We start from the raw sequence: 20,936 nt of genomic DNA on the forward strand, positions 1-20,936 counted from the left end.
TTCTACTCTGATTAATGAGAATATGGAAACTTCTGTTTATTTTAAACACACACTTGCTAACCACACTCACTTTTAGAATATTGCATATGATTCAATATGGAGAAAATACAAAAACCATAGGCTTATTCAGAAAATAATATCCGAAAGGTTATTTAAGCCATTAATAAAGTTACAGGTTTTGGATTTTTCAGGCACTCATGCGTACGCTGGCCTCTGTTTTGAGGGGAGGAAAAAGTGTTTGTACTTCACAAGTAAATTCCTGCCAGAGGTGACTTTTAAGATGGAAAGAGTGTGTGTGTGTGTGTGTGTGTGTGTGTGTGTGTGTGTGTGTGATATCCATCACCATTATCTCCAGCTTTTCTTGGCCAATAACCTGTCACTCATCCAGAAGGTGGCCAATAAAAAGAAGAGAATTTTTGGCGTCCTTCAAACTGCATAATTCTCCTCCTCTTCTTTGAGGTGGCTTTACTAGCTTGAAAGGAGGAGAGGAAAAAAACGTTAGGAATCAAAGGACATTTCACCTCCCCTAAGATAAATGTTCAAAGAAGTTGGGCTAGGTGGATGTTATGGATAAACCCATACAGGAACATTTTGGGCAAGGGCTGACTCTTCTCACAGCTTCAGACCAATGGGCTATTTATAAAACTACTTCACTGGGTGAAAGAGGTGAGGGAGGGGCAGGAAAATATCTGGCTTTTAACTGATTCATTGTTCTTGCTTTGTAAACAAAATCCTATATGCAATACTGTGAATAGATGCCCTTTCTTAAAAAACACTGATAGTACTGTGCGTTTTCTAATAGACAGATTATATGAGCACACTTTAAGCAGTGAGGCCGTTTCATCACATGTTCTGTACCTAGACCTAATTAATAGCTTTACTACATTGTTTGTCAGTGTGTAGTTGCTGGTGCATAAATTTGTATGCAATACTACAGAATGACATTCAACTCAGCTGTTTCTACTGGGTTTGTAGAATACGGCCTTCGCCTGAACTGATTTAGATCCAAGGCCTGGCCCACACAAGCGGCAGAATATGGTGGAAGAGAAGAATGTGTATCACTTCAGACAGCAAGTGAGGAGTATTTGCTTTATTACATTTTATCTGGTGTGGAGCAACAATCTCTGTCTGCCTGAGCAAAAATAGTTGGGTGGAGTGCCCTTTTTTCTAGCAGCATTTGCCTTGCTTTGTGGTGATTCCGTCAGGGATGCTTTAGGGTGGATTCCTGCATTGAGCAGGGGGTTGGACTCGATGGCCTTGTAGGCCCCTTCCAACTTTGCTTTTCTATGATTCTATGATCTCTTCTCGATCTTCCCAGAGTGCAGGACATGGACTAATCGGCTCAAGTTAAAGGAAGCCAGATTCCAGCTGGACATCAGGAAAAACTTCCTGACTGTTAGAGCAGTATGACAATGGAATCAGTTACCTAGGGAGGTTGTGGGCTTTCCCACACTAGAGGCATTCAAGAGGCAGCTGGACAACCCTCTGTCAGGGATGCTTTAGGGTGGATTCCTGCATTGAGCTGGGGGTTGGACACGATGGCCTTATAGGCCCCTTCCAACTCTACTATTCTATGATTCTATGTGGAGACCAGGCTTAAGAGAAAGGTCCTTCCCATGCTAGAACAGCCAGAAATATTTTAATGTGGATCACTGCCCTGGCCCCATAATAGGCTAGAGAAAAAACACAATTAGGACCTTAGGCCTAATGTTCTGTGCCTCTTTTAAAAGAAAATCACAGCATTTTTTGCCACTACCACACTGCCAACGTTTGGCAGCAAACTGAGCCATGTGGCAGTTGGGGGCCACAGAAACACCCCAGGGAGGGGGAGTAGTGCATGTGGGCCACGTGTTGCCCGCCCCTGCTGTACACAAACGGACGGTCCTTTAAAATACAAACACAGACTCCCACCTATAATAGACTTTCCATCCAATCCTCTGAAGTCCCAAAGTGGAAATGGTAAAGCGAATGAAAACACGTCATTTCGACCCTGTGGGGGAGGGTACAGGGTGGGACACAATTGCACTCAAAGAAACTCCACATAGCTGGATTTCGTTAATGTGGCTCCTCTGCTCGGTCGGTGCTGACTGGCACATACAAGCAACCTTTTTTCCCCATCTATCCAAATGCAACTCTTTAATTTCTCACCTAAAAAAAAATCACTTTGGGTCCCTAGCGTCTGAAGCATCATGACAGCAAGCCAAACATTAAAATGACGGCCTTTGTGATTATTAAGCTCTTTATGGTCACAAGCCAAAACATACCAGCCATCTTTTCAATGTGACTCACGGACTTGAAAGATTTATGAAGTTGTGGTCAATTTGCAAAATGAACAGACAAAAAAAAAGGCAGCATTTATTAAAACAGCAAAAACATTCTACGCATGTTTTTTAAATAATAATAATAATAATTAAAAAAACCTTCAGCCCAGCTATGCGGCAAAAAACTGTGACTTTCTATAAGCTACAGAAGACATTTATGCTGGGGTTTATCCCCTCAGCTCTAGCTCTACAAAGAGCCCCTTTGAATGGGCAGACCAGTACAGAAGGATGATTTACTGGCTTCGTCCAGCTTCACCAACCAATACAGAAAACCTGTTTGTTCTCCTCTGGGGGAGGCCATTTAACACAGAGGCATTACCTTCTGTGTTTTGTTGTTTATTCGTTCAGTCACTTCCGACTCTTCGTGACTTCATGGACCAGCCCACGCCAGAGCTTTCTGTCGGCTGTCGCCACCCCCAGCTTCCCCAAGGTCGAGTCTGTCACCTCCAGAATATCCTCCCTCCATCTTGCCCTTGGTCGGCCCCTCTTCTTTTTGCCTTCCACTTTCCCTAGCATCAGCCTCTTCTCCAGGGTGTCCTGTCTTCTCATTATGTGGCCAAAGTACTTCAGTTTTGCCTTTAATACCATTCCCTCAAGTGAGCAGTCTGGCTTTATTTCCTGGAGTATGGGCTGGTTGGATGTTCTTGCACTCCAAGGCACTCTCAGAATTCTCCTCCAACACCACAGTTCAAAAGCATCTATCTTCCTTCGCTCAGCTTTCCTTATGGTCCAGCTCTCGCAGCCATAGGTTACTACGGGAATACCATTGCTTTAACTATGCGGACCTTTGTTGTCAGTGTGGTGTCTCTGCTCTTAACTATTTTATCAAGATTTGTCATTGCTCTCCTCCCAAGAAGTCAACGTCTTCTGTCAGGCTGAGGCTTCGATGACTCACAGATCCCAAGACTTGGAAAGCAAAGTAAAGCACAATACCTGGATGCTGCTGTTGTTGTTGTTTCTTTAGAGTTTGCTCATACATTCCCTCCATGAGGGCTTGTTATTTTTAAACATGGCTAAAAGGCTTTGATAATGAAATTTACAGCCCTACATGGTCTCCAAAGAACCTTTTGGCCTCGGCTCCTGACTCAGGCTGTGGAGCTGGTAGAGAAAAGAAATAAACCTGCACAGTGTCACTGTTGAGATGAGCCAGCCTCTGGAGGCAACTGGGTCCTTCCAAACCAATCAGGAAAGGTATTTTATGACTGCAAAGAAGCCTCAGGAGCTGGGGAAGAGGGTGGGAAAGAACAGGGCCTTCATTACTTTGCAGAGTTCCAGGTCCTTCTCTCTCTACTCTGGATGGACAGCCATTCTCCAGCACTATACTGGATTCTCCCCCTGCCACCCCGTATCCACACACACACATTTTGGGGGGGGGCACTTACACATCTGCCCCCCCAAAAGAGGGCAAACAACGACGCCAAGTTGCATAACATTTGCATAGGCTGATCCATACATATAGTTGCAACTTCAGAAATCAAAACTATAATTTAAATAGAAATACAATACATTTCACCATAGTGGGGAAGACTGACCAGGTGATGCCTGCTGTCTGCTGTCCAGGTGCTGATGGGCCACTTCAAGGCCCCTGCTCTGCTCTGACTTCTTATTTATTTGTTTTATTTATTTATTTATTTATTACATTTTTATACCGCCCAATAGCTGAAGCTCTCTGGGCAGTTCACAAAAATTAAAACCATCATATGGTTTCTTATGGTTCTCAACCTTTCAACCGGACTTATTGGTGGGCAGCCCTTCAAACAGAGGCCTGTCCTTCATAAAGTAGGCCACCCCACCACCCAACGCACACTTACATTTCCACAGTAAAATAGTGGAAATTCTTAGGAGCAGAATTATACAAAATAAGAAAATATTAGCCATAACTGAACATTTATTCTGCATCGCTCTGCTAGATGTTGTACACAAAATTTATTTGGTTGGATTTATAAGCGGCCCCTTTCCTTTTTCCATCAGACATTCTGAATAGAGAACTACACTTCTGGTGTGCCTCATTAACAATCATACTTATTTAGCGCTTGGCTGTATACATGCAACTCTGCACATCTATCATTTTCAGTCACCATCTACCTACAAGTGCTCCTCCGTCTCATTTTTTTGAGGACACCCTGAGTGTGGCACACCCTGACTTATGGGCACTTTACAGGAAAGGTGGCTTTTAAAGCTTGGATTTCCAACCCAATCCCCATGTACAAAAATGGTACAAAAATACACAATCCCCATGTACAAAAATACACAGAGGAGGGCCAGGATCTCTTCTCGATCCTCCCAGAGTGCAGGACACGGAATAACGGGCTCAAGTTAAAGGAAGCCAGATTCCAGCTGGACATCAGGAAAAACGTCCTGACTGTTAGAGCAGTGCGACAATGGAACCAGTGACCTAGGGAGGTTGTGGGCTCTCCCACACTAGAGGCCTTCAAGAGGCAGCTGGACAAGCATCTGTCGGGGATGCTTTAGGGTGGATTCCTGCATTGAGCAGGGGGTTGGACTCACTGGCCTTGTAGGCCCCTTCCAACTCTGCTATTCTATGAAGTATTTCGACTGCTCAAAGCCACAGGTCCAGCTTTATATATAATGCTTTTCTGCCCCCTTCTGTTTACTATTAACCAAAGCTAGGGAAACATCATGCAGCTCTTTGAATTAGACAGCAATGCTTTTAAACCTCTACTAAAACCTCCAGAACTACCATCAGAGATGTTAATCCCCACAATTATGACTTCTGAAGTATTCACCTGTACTTGGCAGTATTTGCCAATCAACCCAGAGTACAATCCATTGGAAACTTTTGCTGCTACAGACCTCACTTCAATAGGCAAATATTCCTCAACAACAATGGGGCTGGCACATAAGCTTCCAAGGACAGCACTGCCCAAATCAGAGAGATATATGAGGCTGCTAAATACCTTACTAATACCTTATCTATGAGTAACGGCATTATTATTATTATTATTATTATTATTATTATTATTATTATTATTATTATTATTTTAAATGGCGCAGAACGTAAACCACAGAAAACGCCAGCAATGTCCCAGCAGCTAAAGTGTCAAACTTTTTAAAACATCAACAGGCAACCGAAGAGATATTGGGCCCACGACTGCATGCATTGCAAAGAGATGAGCAGCTATAAATACAGGCTTGCACCGTTCAAAAGACAACATACAGCAATATGCCGCGTGTGCTGCAAGTAGAGTCTCTTATCTCCTCTCCAGAAACGGCCTTTTCAACCCACTCTACTGGAATTTTCAGGAGCCTGCTCCCTTCTTTAGGACCTCAAAATTGGCATTGGGGGGGCGGGCTCACACTCACACGCACATTCCCTCGTTAGGAGTGCAATGTGTCCATCAGCCCTTCCTTCCAATGGAATGTGTTTAAGATTGCAGTGAGGCAGTCTACAACCTGAGGACCAATCCTCCTGCTTTATGAAACCTAGGTCCTTCCTGGCCCTTCATACAATTTGTTATTTCTGACAGTTTAGAATGGAACACAGCCTTCCTAAGGCAACATCAAAACTCAAAATATCATCTTCTTGTTTTCTGGTTTTGATGAGTTTATATTTCTTCTTTTCTGGTTAGGGTTATCGCCTTGCTAATTTTCGTCCTTTGAAATCTTTTATAAAGTTTTTGGCTTGCAGAGATTTTACGATCTTACAAGATCTGTTTACGGGTAATCTTCCGGAACATGAAACTTCTTATTGTTCTTCGCCTTAAGAGACGTGATTAAAAATTCAGACGCACTCACTTTAGCCCCCGCAAGCCACGCATAAAAACTGGCAAGTTCTATTTGATCTTATTATTTATCTATCAACTGCTTGAAGCGCCCAAATTGCTACACGAAGCCTTCAACAATTAAAAACAACTGGCTTATTAGAAACCGTTTAGCTAATAGCAGCTGGCGTAGCGAATGTAGTTCAGATCTCGGTCAGTTCAAGAAAGTTTGACAAATATAATTCTGCAATATATTTGTATGAATAATTGTACTCTGTTCTCAGTCCCATAAGCCGGGTTGGCTTTAAGTTACTATTCTTAATTCTATAAACTGACCTTGTGAAACTCAAAACCACACGCTCATATTGGAAGGGGCTATGTTTTTCCAGGGCTTGTAATACATCGACACCAAATTACAGAATGCTTGGCTCCGTCAACTCTGAGGGCAAGAATGGTGGGATGCGTAATTTCAGAGAGTAGAAGCGTTGAACAAATTCTGGCACTTAAAGGGGCAATTCTCCTTGTTCGTTGTCCCACGCTTAGAATCTTTGCTCAAGAGCCCTGCCCAAAGGCACATGACCTCACTGAAAAGTCACTCTTAGGCTCAGTTCTCCAGTAGTAAAATGGGAACAATAGTGATTTCTCAGAAAGCTGCTTATAATGAGTCAAACCATGGCCCATCCAGCACACGAGGGTCTACACCAGCCTTCCTCAACTTGGGGCGCTCCAGATGTGTTAGACTACAACTCCCAGAATGACCCAGCCAGCTCTGGCTGGGTCATTCTGGGAGATGCAGTCCAACACATCTGGAGCGCCCCAGGTTGAGGAAGGCTGGTCTACACATTGACTAGCAGCAGCTTTCCAGGTTGAATTTGGCAGGAGCCTTTCCTGGCGGTGCCAGAGATTCAACCCAGGACATTTTGTATGCACAGCATTTGTTCTACCGCTGAGCTAGGACCTTTCCTGTAAGAATGGCAACAGTAAAGCACTTTGCCACGTGTCTGCATTACTTAAGCAGTTATTCGCTCAGACATCCTTTGAAGTCTTTCAACAGCTAGTCCTCTTAGTGATGACAACCTCTTTGTTACAAAGATCCCAGTAATTCTGATACCTGGCAAACAGCAGCCTGTCACTTGTCCTTTAATATTGTTTGGAAGACTGTAAGTCAAGCCTCAGGCCCCAGAAATGACCACCAAGTAACGAAGTCAGCAGTAGGTTAATTTTGCCCTCTCTGCTTAAGTCAGGAGGAAGAATAATTGTCAACCAGGATACTTTGAGGCCAACATCATTTAACACACACACACACAAATCGCAGATGTGACAAACCATCAGGAAACAGGAATCTCACCACTGACTATATTCTACGCATGAAGGTCAGATTTGGGCATATGAACTGCCGCTCGTTGCCCTGGAAAATTAGGACTCTTTCCCCTGCATTCTCTGTACAAGAGGAATCTCATAAACCCTTTCCATTCCCAAAGAGATTCCACATAACCTCCGCCTCACCTGCCAGCTTCTCAGATTTTAAGGGACTATATTCTTCTCACGAACCTCATTAATTTGCTGACACTCTTTTTCTCCGCCCCTCTCCAAAAGCTTTGGTCAGAGTTTTCAATCTGTTTTCTCACCGCATTTTAGCAGCCCCAGGGAGGCAGTCGACAAGTCAATCCCCCCCCACATCTAGAAGTTCCTGTGTTCTCAAATATCAAGAGAGGGGAGGCCTGGCAGTGCTCTCACTGCAGGCAACAATCCTCCCATTTTCTTGGTGATAGAAAACGAATGCAGGAGTGTTTTAACCTCACAAAGTTTGAAGCCTGTAACCTAAGAGCTCTGTCAGATCTCTCTGCCTTCTCTTCATTTATTTATTGTTTTATAATGTATGTTTTTATCTGTACACCACCCTGAGATCTTAGTGATATAGGGCGGGATATAAATATTTTAAATAAATAAAATAAATAAATAAATAAATTCTGAACAATCTTTTCCTTCTACCCACAGGAACTGCTTTCCCCATCCCTAAATCTCCCCTCTTTCCATCGCAATCTTTGCTCAAGAGACAACCTAAAAACCTACTGAAGCACCACACAGATGCCTCCTCTTTCCTCACATTTGCAAGAAATCTTCCTCTCTTTCCTGCTTATTGGATCCTGCTTGTGTCTATGTCCCACTTTGCTTCTGTCCCTCTTCCCTGTTGCTAGAGAACTCTACACACATGTGCACACACACACAAACTTTCTATGTATTTTGCTTTATCTACTGAACTATTAGTTTGCATGACTGATTTTAACACCTTAAGTGCCCATTGTCATTTGACTGCTTCATTTAACATTCCTTGGAATGGATTCTTCTTCCTCTTCCTCTTCCTCTTCCTCTTCCTCCTCCTCCTCCTCTTCTTCTTCTTCTTCAACAAAAAATTGTCTTCAAAGTCCATGCCTATAATCTGTGGCTCCCTTAACTGTAAAGGTGCCAGTCTTTCCACCAGCGCTCAGTGTTCAACAGCTGTCAGGGTTGCACATTTGAAGGTGCGCACATGTGTGTCAAGCAGGACACATGTTAACAAAACGGACGCTTAAAGAATCTTACAAATACCCCAAATATCCCAAGGATGGGAACAGGCTCCTGCCCTGAAGTTACAGAGAGCTCTCATCCGCATCCCAGGGGAAGATATTCAGATGTAAACCAAACTTTTGAGTGCTGAGTACATTATCCAGTGAATTACCACATCTGCTACTTTAAGTGTAGGAAAAGGAGGATTACTGCATCCCCTAGAGACTAAGCCATCAAAGTTTTGTGATTAAAACTGACAAACCATTTTCCTTTTTTAAACCACTCGGCCAAGCCTGTGGGATAGTTTATTACAATCAATGAACATCTTTACGATTCAAATATAAAGGAAAGCGGGGGGATGGGGGGGCATGTAGCAAGCTTTGCTGCTGACAACCAGAAGATAGCCTGGCTAATGTATCGGTGTTGATGGCAAATGTATATATGTATAACTTAATTACTTTCCCCTTAGGATTCTAAGCTTTCATTTACTTTATTTATTGAGTCTATATTTTTGTTCATATTTGCACATTACTTTGCTGAGGGCAACAGTCTAGTATTTCACCCCCACATTACTGAATTACAGTCTCTGCAATAATTCCATTTTCTGCAGCTCTTTTGGAAACTTTCCACCGCTACAATGCACATCACAAAATGTTAGTATTCTTCTGGAATCACCATTCTTGAACTTCTACCACTGGGGCCGAGAGGCGTAGGCACACGTTGCAGGATCCCAAGCCAAAATGCATTCCAGCTGACATGCCAGAGATACGGCACAGGACGTACCTCATTAATCAAAACCTAACACACCCAATCTGGTGGATCTTAAGAACGAGTCACACCTCATATCACTCAGCTACACCTACAGAACACACACACACACACACCCCAAGGTTTCATATAGTTGCTGCTTGCAACTATAAGCAACGGATTCCCTTTATGGCCCTTTTGATGAAGAAGAGATTGAGGGGAGACATGAGAGCACTCTTCAAATACTTAAAAGGTTGTCACAGAGAGGAGGGCCAGGATCTCTTCTCGATCCTCCCAGAGTGCAGGACACGGAATAACAGGCTCAAGTTAAAGGAAGCCAGATTCCAGCTGGACATCAGGAAAAACTTCCTGACTGTTAGAGCAGTACGACAATGGAACCAGTGACCTAGGGAGGTTGTGGGCTCTCCCACACTAGAGGCCTTCAAGAGGCAGCTGGACAACCATCTGTCAGGAATGCTTTAGGGTGGATTCCTGCATTGAGCAGGGGGTTGGACTCGATGGCCTTGTAGGCCCCTTCCAACTCTGCTATTCTATGATTCTATGATGTGCAACTTAGCTACCTATCTTAAATAAGCACTCTTCGAAAGACTAATGGGAATGGGCTCCTATGTAAAACTACCAAAGCTCAAAACTCGATGATGAGTAGCTGCCTCTTCTGAATAACACTGAGTGGTGGGCCAACACTGCTCACATGCTGGTGACCAGGGAAATGATGCTGAGTGGTGGCAGCTTGTCCAAGGCCTCCTGCCATCTTCATGGCCAATTCTGAACGCCTTCACACAGGGTCTTCCAAGACCCAAGTCCAACGCACACTGTTCAGATGGCTGTATAAAGTCTTAAAGGGGCTTCTGAGACACTGAGCATAACACTCATAATGTATTATTTTGCACGCAACTGAAAGCAGCTCTCTCCCAAAAAATGCTCTAAAAATTCAAAAGCTTGCATTGATCCTTCACCTACTGAACTTGGTATCCCTTGGCTTGTATGAGTGAAGATACCCCAACTCAGCTGGATGTCAAGTTCTGAAAATAGATCCGACTCTCTGTTTATTATGACAATGCACAGGATCCCCAATAATAGCCGTGATTCATTTTGTCAGCCTTAAAAAGCTAAAGGTTTTAATCGCAGAAGTTCTAAATAGGAGAAATGAGCTGGCGAGTCTTAAAAGGCTGTTGATGCAACAATCTCGCCTTTCTAACCAAAGTTATAAACTTTCCTTGTTTGTCGCCCATGTACAGATTAACAACAACAAACGCTGATAGGCAGGAAAATTGTGAGAAGTTATGGGTGACACAAATTCAGTAGATTACAAAAGACATCTGTGTAATGACTCAAAGCCTATTTACCATGCAGCTTGGTAAACTGCTGTTTAAGAAATACAACCCCACTGGCCAAATGGAACCCACTGCGCAATTCTTTGGATCATGGCCAATGCGCTGACTTTGAACTCTGCAGCTTTATTCTGGATGCCACTACACATTTTCTAGCACATCAACACCATCACAGTGGCTGAGATATGGTGACATCTGATGTCATGCTGCATCGAAGATGACAGCGCTGTTGCCAATTTTCATGTTGGAAGATGTGGTCAGCATATTTCCTTGAAGGGTAAGATAATTTCGGAGCCAGACTGTTAGGAAATTAAAGAGACTGAGGGCCCAGGGCCAGAGAATTTGGGCAGGATCAAAAGATGAACAGAGGTGAAGAAAGCTAGGTGAGTCTGAGGACTCAAAATATATTTAAAATATTTGGAATGCACACTTCATCTGAGGAAGCAGGCTTGTGCCTACAAAAGCTCAGGCTACATGTCAGTTTTGAAGCTGCCACAAAACCCTTCACTGTTTTTGCTACAGAAGAATAACACGGCCCACTCTTCTCATTTATACACACAACTCTCTCTAAGAAAACAGTATACAGTTCTTGGCTGATTTAAGGCTCCCGAGTAAAACACACACCTGAAAACAACTCCCCTTCTACTATATTCATTTAGCAACAAAAATAAATAACAGCACATATAAATCTCCATACAATATTTGAGAGACACAGGACTGGCTTGGTAGATAAGAGTAAAAGCTACATATTTATTTCCCAACTGCATTTTTAATCGCTACTACAACTCTCCTTACTTATAGAGAGCTTTGGCTATGGGGAGGTATATAAATGTAATAAATAAATAAATAAATAAATAAAATATATTAACCCACTGTTTTTAAAAGGAAGTGCACGAAAGCAGGAGGCAAGGAGTTCCTCAGATGTGTGTGTGTGTGTCCACACATGCGCATCAGTGTTTTTAACAACCTCTCGCTTTCTGCTCATCCAGCAGAGCAATCTAGCACATGGGGCCCTTTAAATCCCCTCCCCTCCTCCTTGCATAATCTACAGAGAACCTGGAAACAATCCGGCCACCTATCAATGAGGTTCTAGAACAGCTGGGTATAATGCAAGTTGTAGCCACGTTGGCTGGCGATGATGGCAGGACACCAGGCTGGAGAAGTCTGGTCTACAATGACCTGGAGTGGCTCTCCAGGGTTACAGATGGGAGTTTTTCCCAACCCTATATGCAGAAGTTAGGAGATTCAACTTGAGAATTTCTGCATGCAAAGCATATGCTACACCACTTTTCCTTAAACTGGTTCCATACCAAACATAAGACATTTTAGAATTTGTCCAACAACTCTCAACTCAGAAGCATATTAAGGCAGAAAGAGTCCTCGAGACAAATTGGAGCCTTCCTATAAAAGCCTGCATGGGCCCTCCTCCTTTCCTAAATTGCCATTGTGTTGTTTCTGCATTTCCACATCCACCCAACTTTTCTGGTGCTACTGCCAATTCACACTCTGGTACTCCAGAGCCCTTATACTTCCTCTTCATGCATTCACGCAAGGCCTTGAAATGTCCACTCCAATGTTTTACTCATCAACAGAATGTAAGCCCTCTGGGCAGCATTCATTATACTTCTATTTTCTGTGAATGAAAGTGAATGAAATGCCCAATGGCTCCTGCACTGCAGTTATCATTTTCATGGAACCGCAGTGTCTTTTCAGCACCTCTACAGTGAATTCAACTGCAGAGGAAGTCAATGGTTCTGGGGTAACAAAGCAATGAAGACATTACAAACATGTTTTTACTTGCTGTCAAAGTCACCAGGTTTGTTTGGGATGGGGGATGCTATTCCTATCACCCATATTCCATTAATGAACATAGATAACAAAAGCAATAGGGCTGCTACCTGGGAAAAGAAATGCATTTCACTAGGGGAAATCCCAAACCAGGTTTGCTTTGAAGCCGAAGGGCAAAGTAATTTAGTAAAGCATACAAATCTAACTGAAGGCACTTAAATGTAAATCAAGTGATAACAACCATATTCTGCTCTTTTCCCTACCTACAGGATTGTCTCTGACTTGAAGAAAGTACATTTTCTACTTTCTCTTACAGAAATCAATATTTATCATGAGCCCATAAAACAGCAGGGCTCATTCCACGGGCATTTAAGGGCAATGGAAAACAGAGCAAGACTGTATATTGCTGCTATATAACATATATCTCAACTCACAAAACTGGATTCTATCCACCTGGGGAAGAAATGTTTTCAATAAAAGTACTTCCACAGGTGAGAGGTAAATGGCTAAACTGCCCTGGAATGTTTATCAACCCACCCACCCACCCAAGTCTTTACAAGGCAAAATACAGCCTGGGGGCATGCTAAATCCATCAAAGATGCATTAAATTGTTCATTGATTGATAGATTGTATTTATATTCCACCTTTTTTTCTTCCAAGGAACTCAAGGCGGCAAACATAATCCTCCTCCTCTCCATTCCTATTCTCACAACAACAACCCTGTGTGGTAGGTTGGGCTGAGAGTTTGTGACTGGCCCAAAGTCACCCAGTGGGTTTCCATGGCCGAGTGTAGGGTGACCATATGGAAAGGAGGACAGGGCTCCTGTATCTTTAACAGTTGCATAGAAAAAGGAATTTCAGCAGGTGTCATTTGCATGCATGTCGCACCTGGTGAAATTTCCTCTTCATCACAACAGTTAAAGCTGCATGAGCTATACTGCAGCTATAGTGTGACCAGATTTAAAAGAGGGCAGGGCACCTGCAGCTTTAACTGTTGTGATGAAGAGGAAATTTCAGCAGGTTCTCCATATATGCAAAAGCCACCTGCTGAAATTCCCTTTTCAATACAACTGTTAAAGATACAAGAGCCCTGTCCGCCTTTCCATAGGGTCACCCTAGCCGAGTGGGGACTAGAACCCGGAACTCCCGACTCCCAGCCCAACCTTTAGCCACTACACCACACCATTAGTAAAAACTAATGAAGGATCACACCGGACATGCATTATTGGGTTCCTAACCAAGTTATTTAACTCATGAAACCTCCTTCTAAGTGCATTTTCAGCAAAAAGACGAGCACAAGGAGGAAAAGCTGGAAGCTATACATGGATGTGACAATATAACCTAAACCCTGCTTTCCTCACAACCTAGGAAGAAGGATATTTGTAGACTTAGAATTTGTGTACAGGTAGTAATGGGGAAGCCCCAAACTCTAGAATATTTAGTCCTGAGGGAAGCAAATTCCTTGTCTACATTTAATTATGTCTTCAACTTCAGCAAATACAAATCTGAAACAAACAAAAAAAGGTTTTCCTAAAATTCACAGGTGGCACTCCAATATGAATGTATACAGACTTTCCAAAGTTTTTGGGAGACCACCCTGCTCAAAAATCCAAAACAACTTGAAAGAACTTGGCACCGTGTCAGCAGCGAGGCCATACCGTGCCACATGCTGGTCTTGTGACAAATGCAGAATTCTTTCATGAGCATCTTGCATCCCTCCATTGGGGTCAGGATGATCAGGGGTCTGGAAACAAAGCCCTAAGAAGAGAGACTGAAAGAACTGGGCATGTTTAGCCTGGAGAAGAGGAGATTGAGGGGAGACATGATAGCACTCTTCAAATACTTAAAAGGTTGTCACACAGAGGAGGGCCAGGATCTCTTCTCGATCCTCACAGAGTGCAGGACATGGAATAACGGGCTCAAGTTAAAGGAAGCCAGAGTATGTTTGTCTGAAGAAGGCAACTTACTGCCGCAGCTCGTACACTTTCTAAACGGCTCCTTAAAGGCCATGATCACGATAAGAAATTTATTGAAATAAAGAAATTGAAACAAAATTTGAAAAATTTAAATTAAAAAACGCCGAACTATATACAATATACTGTTTAAAATACTCAGAAGTCTCCTCTCAAGAGATCACCGCTATGGCGGTTGAAGAGAGACTGAGGGGAAGGTGGGGACCGTTGGTGCATGCGACCTTGGTCGTGGGGGAGGGGTCCCCACCTGAAACGCCGTTAGCTTTAGAAGTTTACCGGACGAGGTCTCCGCGCGAGCGCAGAGCCCGTTGGTGTGATGCACAGAGACCACGATGAAGAACTTCCTGACTGTTAGCGCAGTACAACAATGGAATCAGCTCCCTAGGGAGGTTGTGGGCTCTCCCACACTAGAGGCCTTCAAGAGGCAGCTGGACAACCATCTGTCAAGTTGGTTGACAGGTGGTGGATTTAGGGTGGATTCCTGCATTGAGCAGAGGGTTGGACTCGATGGCCTTGTAGGCCCCTTCCAACTCTGCTATTCTATGATTCTATGGATACAGGATTACTTATTTCCCATTCATGTCATAGGTGATGCATGAAATCATAGCCTGAAATGACTGAAGTGACCGGTACTATGCCAAACCTATGACAAATCTGGTGCCATTTTAACATATGCATTAAAAAAAAAACTTCATATGGATATGAACTTGACATTCATGAAATTAACAGACCCAACTGAGTATAACTGCTAATATCAGTAAAGAAAGAACTTCTTTTTTTAAAAAAAAAAGAATTGAGCACAAGAGGAGCACCAGCTGGAGAGAAACCAAAGAAGAAGCCATCCAGGAAAGGATTAGAGCTGAACATGGATGCCAAATCTGATAGGAGGGGATTTGTATGTCAACAAAATATGTTCTCTGTTGCTGATGTGCAAAACTGTCATCATGAAGCCAGAACAGAACAGCTTATTTCTGTAAGTATCCAGGGCACCTGCAATACTGAGATCATTTCCTAGCATCACATACCAGAAAAATATTCAGAGGCATGCAAGGGGCTTGCCAATGAATTGCATATATAGTGTAGCCTGTGGAAACAGATGAGCGGAATCTCAAGTCCAGTTATTCAGGACAGTGTAACCAAGAGTAAAGTATGAAAAGTAAAACCAGAGTGATATGGGGCAGAGCGTGAGGGGGTGGGGGGTGGAGAACCTCTTTGGGCATCACTTATATTAAAATAAAGACAACCCTCCAAACAAAGAGATAACAGGTATTCACTGGCTACTTTTAACACATCTCATATCATCAGATTGTGTGTGGGAACAGGCAGAGAATGCAAGCATGTTACATTCATTTTAGCCCAGATTCATTTTATATGCCTGGTGCACATTGGCTCTATGCCCTCTGACTGGTCAATGCTATAACCTGCATGAATAAATGCAGGGCTGCATACCACATTAAAATATATCTCAACTTTGGCACAATGTAACCTCAGGAAAAGCCAAACGCTGTGACAAAATTAATTACACAGATTCATGTATATGTATGACAGTGCCTACCACCCCCAAACCTTGCCTTCTACCCCTGCAAGTGCTATTCAGGCCTGCTCTGGCATACAAGAGATGATGGTTAAACATAACCTCAAATTTTCAAGGTTATCTTCATACTCTTAAGGGTTGGAAGCTTGCTTTAAAAATACAAAAGCTCAGATTCTCAGACTGCTGAATTCTTCTTTCAAAATGACATCCCAGCCAGTCTCCCAAGATGGGCAGGGAGCAATCCACCCCTACTCTCAAACAGTAGCTAGTACATTCCATCGGTAATGAACCCTAAATCCCAGCTAAAGCCAAGACGAAATGTGGCAATACTACTACTACTACTACTACTACTACTACTTCTTCTTCTTCTTCTTCTTCTTCTTCTTCTTCTTCTTCTTCTTCTTCTTCTTCTTCTTATTATTATTATTATTATTATTATTATTATTATTATTATTATATTTATTTGTATCCCGCCCAATGCTGGGCCTCAAGGCGGCCTTACAAAGTTTAAAATATATATGGGGGGGAGAGAAACAAAACCATAAACAATTAAAAAATACACAACAAAATTATAAGACATTAACATAGATGGAGGGCTGGATTATTCTCCAAAGGCCTGCTGGAACAAACAAGATTTAGCTTGCTTCCGAAAGCCCATCCAGGAGGGAGCCAGCCTAGCTTCCCTGGGAAGAGAGTTCCAGAGCACCGGAGCAGCCACCGAGAAGGCCCTCTCCCATGTTCCCACCAAGCGCGCCTGTGAAGAAGGTGGGACTGAAAGAAGGGCTTCTCCAGAAGATCTCAAAGCGCGGGCAGGCTCATAAGGGAGAATACGTTCTTTCAAATAACCTGGACCCGAACCATATAGAGCTTTATAGGTCATAACCAGCACTTTGAATTGTGCCCGGAAACAGACTGGAAGCCAGTGGAGCTGTTTTAACAGGGGAGTTGTTGTCTGCTCCCTGTAACCAGCCCCGGTCAACAATCTGGCTGCAGCTCTTTGAACCAGCTGGAGTTCAAAGGCAGCCCCACGTAGAGCGTGTTACAGTAATCCAATCGGGATGTAACTAAGGCATGTGTCACCGTGGCCAGGTCCGACATTACTTCCAACCCATCCACAAAGCCAGGTGGTATGTTTAGTCTCTGTCACATTGGGGGGGAACACCATGACAATGGCACGATGCATTTCTCATTCTAAACTGCATAACAAGCCCCTGACAGTTACCCAGAAACCTGCTCAACTTGGCCATACCGGACAGATGCTCTGGAGACAACGTGTGCGACCTTCACACGCTCTCGTCTTACCATCTCACTTTGTTGCATGTCTGGGTAGCGCCAAGCGGGGAACCCGCCACCATGGGAACTTGGATGGGGCTATGCTGCTTGTTCATGACAAGGTCCAGCTTCTCTTCCAGTGATTTGCAAGTGGCGTCCAGGGCTAGCAGCTTTGCTTCAATGCTATCCAATCGCAGGCATATCGTTTGATTAATGGAATACAGGAACGACTGGGGAGAAGAAACAGCCAAATAAGCCAGTGATTATTATTTTTTAAACCTACAAATTTATCTTCAAAGAACATACACAGATCAAGGTCCAGCTAAATGCCATGCGTACTCAAGGAGCACTATCAGGCCGCTTGGTCACTAAACGCAATCAACCACAAAATTGATGGAATATCACAGTATTACGAGGCTTATAAGCCTGTCTCAATGTGCGAGGCTCTATATTCAAGTAAAGTTCAGTTTTATTTTTCACCCTAAGTGTGATGCAGTGGGCTAAAAAAAAAAAAAAAGCCAGGCTGCCCCTTTGGAGGACAAAAGAATGAGTCATTTATAAAAATGTGTTGCACATACTCAATAAAAAAGGAGGAGTTTGATTTTTAAAAAATCAACATAGAGATGTGTATAATAATAATAGAGAGAAACATTTAAGGCTAAGCTCCAGGACTTTGTTCTGAATGCCAAGAATCTACCCTTATAAAAAAGAAAGAAAGAATAAGGGTATACAGAACACCTTTGCTTCATCCATCTCAGATCAGGTACAATGGATTTCAAGAGCAGTATCCAATTCAACATAAGCACAAACCTAAATTATGTTGCACCAGCGTAAGTGACCTGTAGCGCAATACTAACAGTTAGCTGGCATGACCAGTTTTCCGGGGAATCCCACCACACCAGCTAATGCTATAGGGATTGCGCTACAGGTCACTTATGCTAGTGCAATGTCATTTATGTTAGTGTTCATTCCGCCCTGGATACTACCCCAAGTGTTCCAGCATCTCTCTTTAGAAAACGGGCACAATGCATCATTCCACTCAATAAGCGCCATTTAAATATTTTCACTTTAAAATGGAACATTCAGTCTTGGCAGATCGTTAAAAGTGAGGCGGAGCTTGGCAGCCTGAGCGATGGCGGGTTTCTTCTGAGGCTCTGAACGGCGCTTGCCGGAAAAGGCAATTATCTCTCTTTTAATGGGCATGAATCTTTGAGCAACTGACAGAAAATGATTATAAAACCAACAGGAGCCGGGAAAGTGGAGAGATTTGGAGAAGGGAGGTGAGATGAACTATGATTAATGCAATGTCTGTCTAAACGGCAACTCTATGAAAAGTGAAAGTAAACGCTGACTGACGCAGTTTAAAAAGAAGGAATTCATGTTTGCTGGACATTGATCTGTGATATAACCTCTCATCTTTATCTCACATGGGAACGATTGGAATGCTGGCTTTCTAAGGTTAAAGTGGTTGACTGGATTTATTGGCGTGGCGAGAAGGGGGGTGAAGGGGTGAAAAAAGCTGCATTTGGCATTCGGTGAGGGAGATGTGGGATGTGAGAGACTTTGAGTGATTAAATCTGATCCCCTCTAGTGAATGCTGTTGTGAACTGGATTTTTCCCCCCTCCTCGTGAAGAAGGAGCTGTGAGTGCTATATAATAGAGAAGCCAGCATAAGTTGCTAAGGAAGAGAGTTGGACTCTAAGATTTATGCCCTACCCAGAGGGGACCCATGCCCAACGTTAAAAAAAAAGATCAAAAGTTGGGAAAAGCTTAATAAACAAAAAAAGAAACCTTCAAATCATAATTTGGCTTACCTCTCCTTCCTGGGAAGTACAGCCCCTGGAGTTGAACAGGAAGAGGAAGATATAGACCCAGTCTCTTTGGATACAATACCAAATAAAGAAGGAAACATGGCAGAAGGGGGGAAAGAAAGTGGTAGTAACCCTCCCTCTTTAATGGAAATCAAGGCTATTATAGCAGAAAATAACATGATTATTTTTAAAAAAATGGATCAGCAAATGAGTGAATTCAGAAAACAAATGCGTACTATTATGGATAAAACGATGGAAAATTCGGATAAGATCAAAAAGATAGAGGCTAAAGTGGATCTGGACCAGAAGAAACAAGAGGCTTTCGAAAAATCAACTAATATACAATTTAAAGAATGGGAATTGCGTTTGATCGCCTTGGAAGATCAATCTCGTAGATCTTCGCTTCGAATAAAGCAGCTGAAGGAGACGCAAGGAGAAGATCTTAGAGAAATTATCGTGAACTGGTTCAAGGAGCTGACGCCTGACATTCCAATAGATGGATCGGATCTGGACCGAGTCCACCGTGTGGGGGGGAAAAACTACAAAGGGACTAGAGACATATTGGTGAAATTTGGCAACTATTACAAAAAAGAGCAAATTATGAAAGAATTGAGATCTAAGGTTCAGATACAGTGTAAAGGCAAACCAGTGCAAATTTACAATGATCTTTCTCAACGCACATTAAATTGGAGACGTAGTCTTAAACCAATAACGGAAACATTAATGAAGAATAAAATTCCTTATGCATGGGGTTACCCGGTTTTCTTAAGATTTACATATGGGAGGAGGGAATACAGAGTAACCTCATTGGATCAAGGTAAAGATTTGCTGAAGAGGCTGGGTCTGGATGGGGAAGCAGATGGGGCTGGAGTGGGTGGGGGAGGGAATGAGGCTGGGACATCTGGAGAGTAAGAGAATTGTTAATTATGTTGGAGATAATTGCAAATAAAAATGCTAATATAGAGACCTGCCGGCCAGGCACAGCACTGCCTCCCCCCTCCCCCTTTAAAGTAGATGGCTGGAGTATTAGACTCACGGGGATATGGGGGGGGGATTAGAGTGGGGGGGTGGGGAGGGGGGGAAGGTAGGGGAGGAGGGATCGGGGTAGGAGGGTGTGGGTTTTATGTATGGAGTTTGTGTTTTTATGTAAGCAAGTTTGAATTGCTGAGCACAAGGGATCGGAAGAGATTTCAAAAGGGTGATTATGGATAAAAAGATAAAGGTATCAACACTCAATGTTAAAGGTTTAGGGGCAGTCGTGAAAAGGAAGAGAATAGAACAAATGCTAAATAAAGAGGGATCAGATATTATAATGATCCAAGAGACACACCAAGGCTCCGAGAATTCGAATATGATAAAATTAAAGTGGTTAGCCTATTATGAAAAATCATTAGGGACATCAAAAAAAAATGGAGTGGCCACTTTGATTTCAAAAAAAAGTGGGTTTATATTAGAAGAGGTAAAAAAGGATGATAAGGGTAGATATCTTATGTTAAAAGGTAAAATTGAGGGAAAGGTTTATACTTTGATTAATGTTTATGCCCCAAATGAGAGGCATAGAGAATTTTTTATAAAGCTGTTCAAAGAAATAGAAGAATTTAAGGAGGGGTATGCATTATTAGCTGGGGATTTTAATATGGTTATGGATAATAAAAGGGACAGGTCAAATCCCACTAATGCTGAAAAGAGGAACAATATGACTATATTGAATAAATTAGTAAAAGAAAATGATTATTTAGATTCGTGGCGCTTACTTTACGGGAATAGGCCTGGATTTTCATACTTTTCCCCAGTTCATCATACATACTCCAGGATAGATTATATATTTGTTTCAAAAGACTTTGCAACGAGGATTTGTAAAATGGAAAT

The 20,936-nt window shown here is 42.7% G+C and overlaps 1 protein-coding gene across 5 annotated transcripts in view; it reads right to left on the reverse strand.

The window, feature by feature from the left end:
- BANP (BTG3 associated nuclear protein) overlaps nucleotides 1-20,936 on the reverse strand; it is a 194,120-nt gene that overhangs the window by 146,640 nt on the left and 26,544 nt on the right. For all 5 annotated transcript variants that reach the window (XM_063141297.1, XM_063141298.1, XM_063141295.1 and 2 more), the window contains one exon: nucleotides 17,287-17,486. In XM_063141297.1, the coding sequence (XP_062997367.1) occupies nucleotides 17,287-17,486 (200 nt within the window). The remainder of the gene's footprint in view (nucleotides 1-17,286; nucleotides 17,487-20,936) is intronic.

This window comes from Elgaria multicarinata, chromosome 14 (assembly GCF_023053635.1).
Source record: "Elgaria multicarinata webbii isolate HBS135686 ecotype San Diego chromosome 14, rElgMul1.1.pri, whole genome shotgun sequence".
Lineage (NCBI taxonomy): Eukaryota > Metazoa > Chordata > Lepidosauria > Squamata > Anguidae > Elgaria > Elgaria multicarinata.